The sequence below is a fragment of the Oryx dammah genome, unplaced genomic scaffold, assembly GCF_014754425.2.
Source record: "Oryx dammah isolate SB20612 unplaced genomic scaffold, SCBI_Odam_1.1 HiC_scaffold_2, whole genome shotgun sequence".
Taxonomy (NCBI): domain Eukaryota; kingdom Metazoa; phylum Chordata; class Mammalia; order Artiodactyla; family Bovidae; genus Oryx; species Oryx dammah.
In genome coordinates, this window is record NW_024070186.1 from 159,666,249 (window position 1) to 159,678,625 (window position 12,377).

Sequence of the window (12,377 nt, forward strand, 5' to 3'; positions counted from 1 at the left end):
TGAGTCTCCCGCATTAGCAGGCGTATTCTTTACCACTGAGCCACCTGGGAAGCCTTGCGAGGATTTTAAAAGCCCAGTACCTGCCCCAAGGTAGTCCCCGGGTCTGGGATCTAGAGACGCTAGAACCTCGGCGTGGGAAGCAGAGACCCTCGCAGCCCACGTGGTTAGGGGAATTAATTCAGGGACCACAGGCAGCCCCAGGCGCGCACACCCGGGCGGCGGGGGGCGGGGTGGGGGAAGTGCGGGGCCGGCAGGGATGGGCGGGGGGCGTGACGCGGCCCCGTTGAGTGGGTAGCAGCCCAGCCGCCCGCTGCCCGGAAATCCCCCAGCCTAAGCGCCGGCCGCGCGCCCTGGGGTCTCCGGGAAGGGCGGTAGAGGGAGGGGAGAGCCCCGAGCCGCCCCTCCCCCGGGCCCGGCGGCGCGGATCTGAGAAAGCAGAAGCGAGCGGCCCTCCGGAGAGTCCCATTGGAGCAGGGATCTGGGAAGAGAAACTTGCGGCCGGGCCCTCTGAAGCGCTCAGGGAGGCCCTGGATCCGGTGGGGTCTTTAGCCATCACCGACGACGGAAGGTTGGGCCCTGGCTCCCAGCCGCGCGGTCTCCGCCTGCTCCGCCCCGCCCCGCCCCGCCCCGCCCCGCCGGGCTAGCGGCTCCTGTCCCGACGACAGGCCGTCGGCGCCGACCGGACCTGTGCGCACCCCCGGGAGCCCGCGCCGCTGACCCGGAGCCTGCGCCCTCTCAACCTTCCCGGCCCTCGGCTGGACGCCCCAGTACCTCCCGCATCGTACCTCCCAAGGTCCCAGATCCCCGCACGCCACCTTTTCACCCCCTCGCCCGCTTCTCGTACGCGGTGCCAGGTCCCCTGAGCCTCTCCGGGCCCCCGACCTCCTCCCCAGATCTCCAGGGCGGCGCGGGGCAGGTCCCCGGGAGCCCAGCCGGCCACTGGGGAGGAGAGCGCCATGCTCCGGCTCCTGGCCTTGCTGTTCCCGCTGCTGCAGCCGCCCGCGCGCGCCCGGGAGCCCTCGGCGCAGGACGTGAGCCTGGGCGTGGTGAGTGCAGGGGTCCGCCGGCTCTGTTCTGCAACAGAGCTGAGAGAGGGGAGCCGGGGCCTGGACTTCTGGGTTCAGAGAAGGCTGCGGCCGCTTTCCAAATATCCAAAGAATGACAGAGGATAGAGACTGGGCACCCGAATCCTTGGATTCGTGACCGAGGGTGGAGACTGGGGACCTGAATTCTTGGATTCGTCAGGAGGTTGTAGGCTGGAATTTGGAAATCTGAAAAAGGGTTGGGGTGGAGAGGTGGGCACTCTTGGCAACAGATGAGCACTAGCAAAGCCGGGGCTGGAGGGCCTGGACCTTGAGGTAGGGAGCAGACGGTTCCCCGGGGCTGGCCATGCCTGGTGAGTGGTGAGGCTTCCAGGATGGTTGTTGGATGGGAGAGTCCCTCCATGAGCCTTTCTGCTTCCCCTGTTCCCACCTCTGGTCTAGGACTGGCTGACCCGCTATGGCTACTTGCCGCCCCCTCACCCTGCCCAGGCCCAGCTGCAGAGCCCTGCAAAACTGCGGGATGCGATCAAGGTCATGCAGAGATTTGCTGGCCTGCCGGAGACAGGCGTCCTGGGTAGGTGGCCCCCAGCCCTGTCTTGGCCCCGCACCCAGCCTGACCATTGTTGCCCACCCCACCAACTGCAGGGTCTAAACATCTGCATGTAGCTGAATCACCAGGGCTATGAACATGCTGACCTCAGGTCCCAACCCTGGAGGTGCTAAGACATTCCTGCTTCAGTAAATATTTATCAGGAATCTCTTCCCGATGAACTGACATGTGAGGTCATTCCAGGCTCCACTGGTATAGTGGTGAACGAGGTAGAGGAGGTCCCCACTCAACATGGAGCTAACGTTCTAGAGGGAGAGAGGCACAGAGCAAGAACAGTGATGAGTGTTCTGAAGAAAATAAAATGCTAATGATCCTCAGGGGCTGGTCGGGCAGGGCAGGCCCCTCTGAAATAGGTCATGTGAGCCGGGAGGAGCTCATGTGACATGAAGAATTCCTAGGACACAAAGAGGGGGAACCATGGGGAGATGTGGGAGGCGATCTCGCAGGCTGGTGCAAAGGCCCTGTGGCCGACACAGGCTTGCACGCCTGTGATGAAAGGCGGACTGCAGAGCTAAACAAGAGCCTGATTAGGGACCAGGAAGGGTGTTTTGGTTTGACTTCAAAAGTGATAAGAATCGCTGAGAGGGTTTGAAGGAGGGAGGCAAAGAGACTTCATTTACAGTTTAGAGTTTCCTCTGCTTACTGGACTTCCCCGGTGCCTCAGACGGTAAAGTGTCTGCCTACAATGCGGGAGACCTGGGTTCGATCCCTGGGTTGGGAAGATCTCCTGGAGAAGGCAATGGCACCCCACTCCAGTATTCTTGCCTGGAAAATCCCATGGACGGAGGAAGCTGGTAGGCTAAGAGTCGGACACAACTGAGCGACGTTTACTTTACTGCTTACTGGTGGAGAATAGAGAGTGGGGAGCACAGAGACCAGTGTTCAGGCAAGGATGTGATGAGAACCCGTGAATCCAGAATGCATATTTCGGAGACAGAGCTGAGCGGCTCCTCTATTGGGTTAAATGAGAGGAAGAGGGAAGCAGAGGGGTCCTGTCCAGATGCGAGGGAGGTAGAACCTTCTGGCCCCAGGGTGTGCTTAGTTGCTACTCGTCACCTCAAACGACAAGATGAGGTTGGACCTTCACATGGAGCTGAGAGGACTGCTGGGAATGGAGCTGAGCTGGGGAGTGGGATTCCAGAGACCTGACTGGCCCGGGGACTTTGAACTTGACCTGGATATGATGGGGACTCAGGCGCTAGCCTCCCAGGGGCTTCCAACCTTTAAGAGAGGCGTTCTCCCGGCACCCCCAGGGTTCTTTCTCTAGAGCCCAGCTGCCAGGACTCAGGGAAGCGGGCCACCCAGATCCTGGCCTGAGACTCTTGGGTCCATCCAGGGCCAGGTGTGGAGGGTGATCGTACCCAGAGGGCAGTGCCATAGTTTGGTACGAGCCGGTGTTCAGAATCAGACAGCCCGGCTCTCAGTGCAAGCTGTGGGGCCTTTGTGAGCAAGTGTCTGGAGCTCTTGGAGACTCAGTTTGCCCATGGAGAATGCTAGCTCGCGCCTGCTGCTGATCCCCCGTCTGCCACAACCTCCTGCAGACCCGGTGACAGTGGCCACGATGCATAAACCCCGCTGCTCGCTGCCCGACGTGCTGGGGGCGGCGGGGCTGGTGAGGCGGCGGCGCCGGTACGCTCTGAGTGGCAGCGTGTGGAAGAAGCGGACACTGACATGGAGGTCAGTCCTGGCACCCTCTTGACCGCCCTGGGGCTGCCCTCTGGGCCCCAGCTTCATGTGTATACCCATTCTCCTCAGAGCCCCTTACTCGGCCCTCCTCTTCCCAGGGTCAACTCCTTCCCCCAGAGCTCCGCGCTGAGCCAGGAGACGGTGCGGACCCTCATGCACCATGCCCTGACCACCTGGGGCGCCGAGTCAGACCTCAGGTTCCAGGAGGTGGGTTCGCAGGGGCCCACGGAGCCTGACATCCTCATCGACTTTGCCCGGGCCTATCACCAGGACAGCTACCCCTTCGATGGGCAGGGGGGCACCCTGGCCCACGCCTTCTTCCCAGGGGAGCACCCCATCTCTGGGGACACGCACTTCGACGATGAGGAGACCTGGACTTTTGGGTCAAAAGGTACCATCTCCCCTCTTCTGAGAGGTCACCTGTCCTTAAGAATGTCCTTAAGAATGACGTTTACATTACATTTACCAAGGGAGGCTGTATCAGTTGGGCTTCTCCAGAGAGACAGAACCAGTAGGATGGGTGTGTGTACGTGTGTGTGGAGAAAGTGATCTACTTGAAGGAACTGGCTCAAAGAATTGCAGAGCCTGGTGAGCTCCAAAATCTGTAGGGCAGGCCTGCAAGTTGGAAATTCAGGAGACTTTATGGTGCAATTTTGAGTCCAGTATTTGCAGAGCAAGCCAGCTGGAAACCCAGGCAGGCTTTCCACGTTGCAGTCTTTGGGCAGAATTCTTTCTTCTCCAGGAAACCTCAGTTTTGGTTTTTAATGCCTTCAACTGATTAGACGGGCCCCGCCCACACTATGGAGGATAATCTGCTCTACTTACCGTGGCTTATAGATGTTATTCATGCCGATAAAATAACCTGCACGACAACATCTTGACTGGTACTTGATCAGGCATTGGGGCACCCTAGTCTGGCCAAGTTGACACAGAAAATTACCCATCACAGAGGGGAAGTCCAAGTTGAGGCTGAGGACTCAAAAGGGCAAGAACATGGTCTGCCAGTAGCTGAGTCAGAAGAGTAACTGGCAGTTGCTACACAGGGTGTCACAATTACGCGAATCACAACAGAGGAAGTCCTTAAGCCTGGGGGTGCTCACACGAAACCTGGCTGAAGGGACGGGGACTTCCTGGAAGCGGTGACTTTGCTTGTTTCACATATGTAGACAATGTGTGCCAGCTAGTACCCAGGGTCCACTCTCCTGGAGTACCAGGGTGGGGATGGGAAGGGACACATAAAGCACAAACCAGTGAGCTCGCTGAGCCCAGGGGAGTCAGAGGTGGGGGTACAGGGGTGAAGAACGGCCTGGGATATTCGGGGCTGGAAAGGCACACACATGCCGTTGGGAGCAGACCAGAGAGGATGGAGGGCCAGTCTCATATGATGAGAGGGGTCTGGGAGGACACATGTGGGGTCTGGACAATCGGATTCCAAAGGCAGTGGGAGCTGTGGAAGGTTTTGCATTCCAGAGATACTACTGGCTGCCTTGGGTGTCAAGATGGGGACGGGGAGGCAGGAAGGTAGCTGGGGGTCCAGGTAAGAGGGGGTGGGTGCGAAGGGCAGTGGCAGCTCAGAGGGGAATCCATCAGGATGGACAGAGATTGGGATCTGATTGGATTCGGAAGCAAAGGGGGTGAGGATGGCCGGATACCAGCCAGGTTTCTGGCTCAAAGGCCCTGGAGGATGGTGTCCCATTAATGCAGGTGAGAAGAGGGCGGGGAGGAGGAGCAGGCTGGGGAAGGCAGGTGAGTTCGGGTTGGGGCCTGTGTTTGCAGTGCTGAGTCGGTGCAGGTGGTGCGTTGATAGTCTAGTATCTTGTGTTAGAATTTGGATCCCTCCAACTTAAGTCAGGTTTCTCAGAACTGGAGCACTAGAGGAAAGTTCTTCTGCAAGCAGTTTTGGGGGGCACGTTCTCAGGGGAAAGGAAAGCAGGAGAGACGCGTTGGGGAGTGAGGGGGGAGAAGCTAAGCTAGGATGTGGTCTCAGCTGGAGAAGAGCCTGACCCCGCAGGGAACTCTCTGGAACGTAAATAGTGCCCCAGGGTTGGTTCTGCCTGGAGGCAGGGGGCCCAGCTCTCCCACTCCCCATCCTTGGAACTGCTGGGGGAGGCTGGGCCAGGAGGGAGAGCCATTTGCTGGGGATGGGTCCTCAGGCTCTGCAGAGGGACTTAGGTGAAGGTGGGGATAGCAGACAGATCCACTGCAGAGAGGCTGGTAACAGCATTTAAGAACTTGGGGTTGAAGCTGAACTCAACTCAGGGTTCCTCCACCTGCTGCTGCGTGTGCCAGTTACTTGGCCTCAGTGGGCTCAGTTTCCTCACCTGAGGAATGGGGATAATAGTATGTACTGGTCCCATGGGCTTGCAGATGAAACAAGTAATTCACCTACAGCTCTTAGCACACTGTTCACTGTCAGCCACTATGAGCTGGGTCTTCCAGCACATTTTGAGAGTTGGTGGTACTTGGGGGTCAGGTTCCAGGAGAAGGTAGAATGTGAAGACCAAGTTCAGAGGTGGGGCAGTCTCACAGTTAGGGGAGGGGGGCAGGCGGAGGGTGGGGGAGGGATGAAAGCAAATGGAGAAAAACTAGGTTGAAAGGTGATTAGGAAGACAAGCGAAGGAGGAAGTGGGCAACAGTGAGCAGGGCTTCAAAAGTCATCCAGTAAGTTACTTATGGTTGGATCTCGCCCTGTAGGGACAAAGTGACCTTAGTGCCCAATGGCTTGGTGGGTGGAGGGAGAATCCAGACCACAGAGGCATGAGAGGAGCATAGCAACAGAAGGCTGAGTTCAGACCGCTGACCAGAGAGCTTGCTGGGGGGAAGCGGGGTGTGGATGGTGGGCAGACAGGTCCAGGGGGTGTCCTAGGATGAGGGAGTCTTGAAGACCTGGGGAGAGTGGATGAGCTAATAGAAAAAGGTGGGGGATGAGTGTGTGGATCGTGGATTAACGGATGGATCAATGAGCTGATGAACGGACACATGGATGGATGGAGGGATACATGCATGCATGCATGCACTAAGGCAAAGATGAAGGGATGGGTGGGGCTTTGTCCTTGTCCTGGAGGAGGTGAGTGAGGCAAGGATCTCTCCCAGGGCAGGGCAAGAGGCAGGAGGTGAGCTGGGAGGGGATGAAGCTCTGTGCCCCATGCACAGAAGCTTACCGATGACACAAGCAGCCTGTCTTGATGAAACAGGAAATTTGTCATCGAAGAGTTGCGGGCTGGGGCTGGGACTGGGTAGCACCCAGAGGGGCTTTGAGTCTGGGTTTGAGGGTGAATGGGGGGAGCAAAGGAGCTGCCCTCTGAGGCCGTGGGTGAGGGTGAGGGGAGGTACAGAGGACCCCCAGAGACAAGCACTGGGAGTCTCTGCGGCTGGATCTGCCGCTGCCGCTAAGTTGCTTCAGTTGTGTCCGACTCTGTGTGACCCCATAGACGACAGCCCACCAGGCTCCCCCAGCTGGATCTGCATGGTTGTATAATTTCCCTAGCTGAATAGCGTGACAAGGGTGCAAGGAAGGGGTGTGGCCAGAGGAGAGGCAAGGATGCTGCGGGGGGCAGGTGGTAAAATAGGAAAAAGATCTACTTGATTAAGACACCAAATGTCCTCCATCCAGTTTCTTAGAAAAAGCTCTCAGCGCATATTGAGAAAAGCCACAGTCAACGTGGGAATTCAGCAGTCCTTATGAGTTTGACTAAGACATCTGAAACCACTGCTGAGAAGCAGGACAGCCCAGCCAGGGTTCCGGCTCTGTCATTTAACTTGACCACTCTGCCTCAGCTTCCTCACCTGTAAAATGAGGATAGGAGGTAGAAGTAACTGAGGACAAGCCTTTGCTGCTCTGCTTATGACTCACTCATCTTGTCCTTAGATTCTCACTCAGTGGCCTGGACAGGTGGAGAGAAATTTGCTTTTCAGTTTACCAGGTTACTTCCAATCATTGCACTTTCACCACTGCTCACTCTAGTTGGAGATTTCCATGACGGTAGATCAACCTGGGGGTGGCAGGGGGCGCCGCTTGTTTCTCTTGCTGTCTCTGTGCCTTCTTAGCTTCTCACTGGCTCAGGAATCAATGAGGAGCTGGGGTTCAGCCAGCAGCTGGGAGCATGGAGACAGCTTGGTCCTGGCGCCTGGGCTGGGTCCCCAGGGAAAAGCCTTCTGTGGTCAGAGAGGTTGGGCACCAGGGTCAGTGGGCTGTGGTTGGAGAGTGACTGCTAGAGCTTCGAGTTCTGAGAGATGCAGGCTGCAGGGGTGGGGGGTGGAGGCTGTGGGAGGGAGAGATGGAGCGGAGATAGAGGACTGGGGGTCCTGGGCACTAGCCTGGTGGGGATGGAGGGAGGGGGAGGGGCCATGGAGTCTGACCTACCTTCCCTGTGGGTGGGAGTGAGAATGGTGCAGAGGGGCGGGGCCTCTGGAGCTGTGAGAAGGGAGTTTCCCCAGAGCTGGGGCTCCCTCTAGAGAACCACACACCCAGAGGATCCTGCTTCCTCTAGAATGTTTCCTTTTTTTTTTTTTTTCAAAGAATATTCATTTATGCATTTGGCTGTGCCAGGTCTTCCTTGTGGCCCTCGGGACCTTGCAGCCTGCAGACTCTCAGCTGCAGCCCGCGGGATCTAGTTGCCTGACCTAGACCCCCCGCATTGGGAGCGTGGGGACTAGCGGGGAGGTCTCCCCACACTGTTTCCATCTCCCCGGTGTGCAGCACTGCCAAACCAGGCTACAGGAGACGATCTACCAAACGTGCTCCCACAGAGGAGGGAAAAGATGGCTCAGGGAGGGGGTCTGCGCAGAGGCGGCCACGGCCACCTCGGAGCGCCTCCTGGCTGTTTGTGTCCACCAGAAGGCCCCTTTCTGCGGGGCTTCCTGGGGCCGCTAGGGGTGGGGGTGGGGCCCGGCTCCAGCGCATTCTCCCTTCCTCCCCAGATGGCGAGGGGACGGACCTGTTTGCGGTGGCTGTTCATGAGTTTGGTCACGCCCTGGGCCTGGGCCACTCCTCAGCGCCCGACTCTATCATGAGACCCTTTTACCAGGGCCCAGTGGGCAACCCCGCCGAGTACCGCCTGTCCCAGGACGATCGCGAAGGCCTGCAGCAGCTCTACGGTACCGGTGGCGGCGGGGTGCTCGTCTCCTGGTGGCCTCTGCAGTAGCGTCAGGGGACCCAGCCCTGTAACACTCTCTCCACAGGGAGAGCACCCCAAACCCCATATGACAAGCCCACACGGAAGCCCCTGGCTCCTCCCCCGCCCCCTGCCCTGCCGCCGGACAGGTGAGTCCTCTCCAGGTAGGAGGCTTTGGATGCGCTCCCTAACCTCAGGGTCCTCTTCGAGATGGGCAGATGAGAGTCTGCCTTGTAGGATGTAGTCAAGGTTAAATAAAAGGAGCGGGACCCCGCCCCGCCCCTCCTCTCCGCTCACCTCTCTTTTCCTTCCCAGCCCCCAACAACCCCTCCCTGATCGATGTGATGGCAATTTTGACGCCATCGCCAACATCCGAGGCGAAACTTTCTTCTTCAAAGGTAAGTGACTTCCATCTCCCCGACCCCATACAGCTGGCTTCACACCCACTTAGAGTGACCCGCCGCCGGGGCCCCGAGGGTCGCAGGGATGCCGGACTTTCAGTGCCCAAAATGGGAAACTCCTGGCCCAGCCGGTCACCCTAGAGCCCCTGCAGCCTTGATTTTGGATGGATCTGCGCCCTGCCCCGCCCCCAGCGGTGGGAGGGGAAACCCACCACTGTGTCCCAGCCACACCCCGGCAGGCGTGGGGGGTGCGGGGTAGCGGATGGGTGTACAGAGGGGTGACCTCCTGCCATCTCATCTCATGCCCATAACCCACGCCTTCTTCCTCCCTCCACTCGTCCCCCAACCCAGGCCCCTGGTTCTGGCGTCTCCAGCCCTCAGGACAGCTGGTATCGCCACGGCCCGCCCGGCTCCACCGCTTCTGGGAGGGGCTGCCGGCCGAGGTGAAGGTCATTCAGGCCGCCTACGCCCGGCACCGGGACGGCAGGATCCTCCTCTTTAGCGGTCAGTCGGATTCGGGTTTGCGGGAAGGAGGCGGCTAGCGCCGGGCATGCGCAGCGCGGCTCACCGGCCCCCGCCCCGCCCGCAGGCCCGCAGTTCTGGTCGTTCCAGGACCGGCTGCTAGAGGGCGCCGCGCGCCCGCTCACCGAGCTGGGGCTGCCCCCCGGGGAGGAGGTGGACGCCGTGTTCTCCTGGCCGCTCAACGGAAAGACCTACCTGATCCGGGGGCGGCAGTACTGGCGATACGACGAGGCGGCGGCGAGCCCGGACCCCGGCTACCCGCGCGACCTGAGCCTCTGGGAGGGCGCGCCGCCGGCCCCCGACGATGTCACCGTCAGCAACACGGGTGGGAGAGCTCGCGCTCCTGGGGGGCCGGGCGATGGGGGCCCAGGGGCCGTGGGGTGGTAGGGCCTGCAGACCGCGGGGTGGGGGGAGAAGCGGTGCAGAGAGAGGGGTTTGGAGGGTGGGCAGGCGTGGACCAGCCCCTCCAACATCTCCCTCTCCACAGGTGACACCTACTTCTTCAAGGGCGTCCACTACTGGCGTTTCCCCAAGGGCAGCATCAAAGTCGAGCCGGACTCCCCCCAACCGATGGGTCCCAAGTTCCTGGACTGCCCCGCCCCCAGTGTGGGCCCTCGGGCACCCAGAACCCCCAGAGCGACCCTTAAGCCTGGAGACTGCGACTGTCAGTGCGGGATCAGTCAGGCTGCAGGGCGGCCTTCGGTGTCCCTCCTGCCTCTTCTGTCCCTGCTGGTGGGGGGCCTGGCCTCCCCCTGAGGGGGACTTGTGGCTGCCTGGAAGGGAGCAGATCGCCCACGGGGCCCCCGCGGGTTGTGGCTGTGGGAAGTCTGTCCCAGGGGCGGGGCTCAGCCAGGATGCAGCTGCGGATGCCCGTGGAGCTAAGTCCAGGAGGGCAGAGACACAGGGCCGGCCCTGGGACTGAACGCCCCCTGTATGCGGCCTCCAGGGCCTTCCTCCCCTGCCCCTGGCCATGACCCCGCAGGACTCTCCTTTTCCCTGTCACCTGGCCTTTCCCAGAGCTCAGGCGGCTGAATCCTGCAGCCCCGCCCCGCCTGCCAACAGCAGCTGTCCCAAGTGCTTGGCTCTTTCAGGACAGCCCCACTGCCCACTGCCAGCTGAGCCGGCTGGCCAGCCTCTGCTCTTACGTTTCTCATCCTGTCCTCCCTCCACGATGTCCCAATCGAAGCACATTGGTGGGGTCCCAAACCCAGCTCTGAGACCACCCCTGAGCATGTGTCCCAAGTCCAGGGTGACATCCGTGGTTCACAAGTGGTTGATGCTCCTGAGACGGCCCCTGTGGCCCATCCTTGGTTGTGGTCAGCACGCTGGTACCAGAGCCGCCCACATTCAGTAGGACGCCCTCGTGCTCCTAAAACACCTCTCCCACCTCCACACCTGAGCCTCTGCTGCCCCCTCCAGAACCCCCTGGCTCCCATCAGCTGGATGCTGGTGGGAAGACAGTGGACTGGTCCCCTCTCTGCCTGGGGTCACTGCGTCCTCAGTGCTCCTGGGTGACAAGTGGGTGGAACCTGGGCCACCTCAATGAGCCCCCTCCCCACTGAATTCAGGATGTAAATGAGTGCCTCTGCTCGTCTGCTTCTGGAATATTCCACACAGGATGACCCAGGAAGGGAGTTCCCTGGTAGTCCAGTGGTTAGAATCTGGTGCTCTCACTGTCATGGCCTGAGTTAAATTTCTAGTCCCAGAACTAAGATAATTCAAGCCGTTCGGTGTGGTCCAGGAAAAAGAATGACCTAGGGAACTTCAAAAATGCAGATTCCATGTCTTCACTGTGAATCCTCACTCTGGGTCTGGGGCCAGGAATCTGCATTTGAACAAACTGGGTGGTTGATGTGGGGATGGCTGGGGGTGGCCCCGACCTGCAAGGGACCAGGGCCAGCAGCTGCCGTCTCTGGTCTCTGTCTTCTGACTCGTGTGTCCGCTCTGTGTTCTCCACCCAGGGGCCAACCTCTTCTGTTATGGAGCCCAGCTGCTGGCCTGGGTGAGAGAGGTTCACCCCCATGGCTGGAGTCACATACCCACCATTTCTTAATGTATCACCAGCCTCAGCGTGCCCACAGTGCTGCAAGAGCTGACCCAGGGGCATGGAGCCCAGCGTGGTCACGACCAGGAGGAGGATGAGAGCCAGGTGTCTTCAACCAGCAAGGGACCTGGGAATTCAAAGGCACCCAAAGCCATATGGGCCTCTGTCAGGACCCTTTCTAAGTATGAGGAGGAGGAAACTTGTATTCGAAAAGCTTGTCAGCCCTGAAACAGGACAATAAAAATAACAGGAGAGAAAACCCTTTATTTCCTCGGAGCAGTGATGGAGCCCCGAGGTGAAGGTTGGTGGCAGGAACGTGACAGACCAGAATCACTGTTTTACAGAAGAGGCTGCAATCCAGCATTGATGGGGGACAGGGTGGCTGAGAATGAGCTGAGGGGCAACCAAAGGTTGGCTGGAGGGGCCCAGAGAGGGATGTCCCATGTGACATTTGAGGCTCCTTTCGCTGTGACACAATGGACATTTCTCCAGCCTCTGAGACTTCATGAAGTCTAACAAAAATGCCACATCGTATTGAAATATGTTATTTAAAGAATGGAAAATGATACAAATTATTAAAATAGAAACACTTAAAACTTTTCTATTTCAAAGGACAACACAGGAAAAGTAAAAAGACAACCCACAGAATGGGGACAAAAGTTTGCAAATGATTCATCTGGTAAGGGCATGGAGCCCAAAAACATACCACCCTTCTGTGTGTGCGTGCACGCTCAATGCTCTCTCCATGGCCCCATACACTGTAGCCCCCCAGGCTCCTCTGTCCATGGGGTTTTCCAGGCAAGAATATTGGGGTGGGTTGCCATGTCGTCCTCCCGGGGATCTTCCCTGACCCACAGATTGAACCCGGTTTTCTCACATTGCAGGCAAATTCTTTACCGCTGAGCTACCAGGGAAGCCTCGGGAAATAGTCTAGTGGTACCTCAAAAAGTTAGAAAC

General features: G+C 58.9%; 1 protein-coding gene across 1 annotated transcript; it reads left to right on the plus strand.

The window, feature by feature from the left end:
- Positions 1 to 663: 663 nt before the first annotated feature.
- Positions 664 to 11,141, plus strand: MMP25 (matrix metallopeptidase 25). The gene is made up of 10 exons (XM_040255179.1): positions 664 to 1,046; positions 1,485 to 1,617; positions 3,195 to 3,330; positions 3,438 to 3,730; positions 8,260 to 8,436; positions 8,521 to 8,602; positions 8,769 to 8,851; positions 9,206 to 9,358; positions 9,444 to 9,701; positions 9,864 to 11,141. The coding sequence occupies exons 1-10, from the start codon at positions 957 to 959 to the stop codon at positions 10,130 to 10,132; spliced, it is 1,674 nt and encodes a 557-aa protein (XP_040111113.1). The 5' UTR covers positions 664 to 956; the 3' UTR covers positions 10,133 to 11,141.
- The last annotated feature ends 1,236 nt before the right edge of the window (positions 11,142 to 12,377 follow it).

Bases quoted from the DNA above. Each gene is read 5' to 3' on its own strand.
- MMP25 (XM_040255179.1), top strand. From the start codon at position 957: ATGCTCCGGCTCCTGGCCTTGCTGTTCCCGCTGCTGCAGCCGCCCGCG. The intron at 1,618-3,194 runs GTAGGTGGCCCC...AACCTCCTGCAG, and splicing joins GCCGGAGACAGGCGTCCTGG to ACCCGGTGACAGTGGCCACG. The intron at 8,437-8,520 runs GTACCGGTGGCG...CTCTCTCCACAG, and splicing joins AGGCCTGCAGCAGCTCTACG to GGAGAGCACCCCAAACCCCA.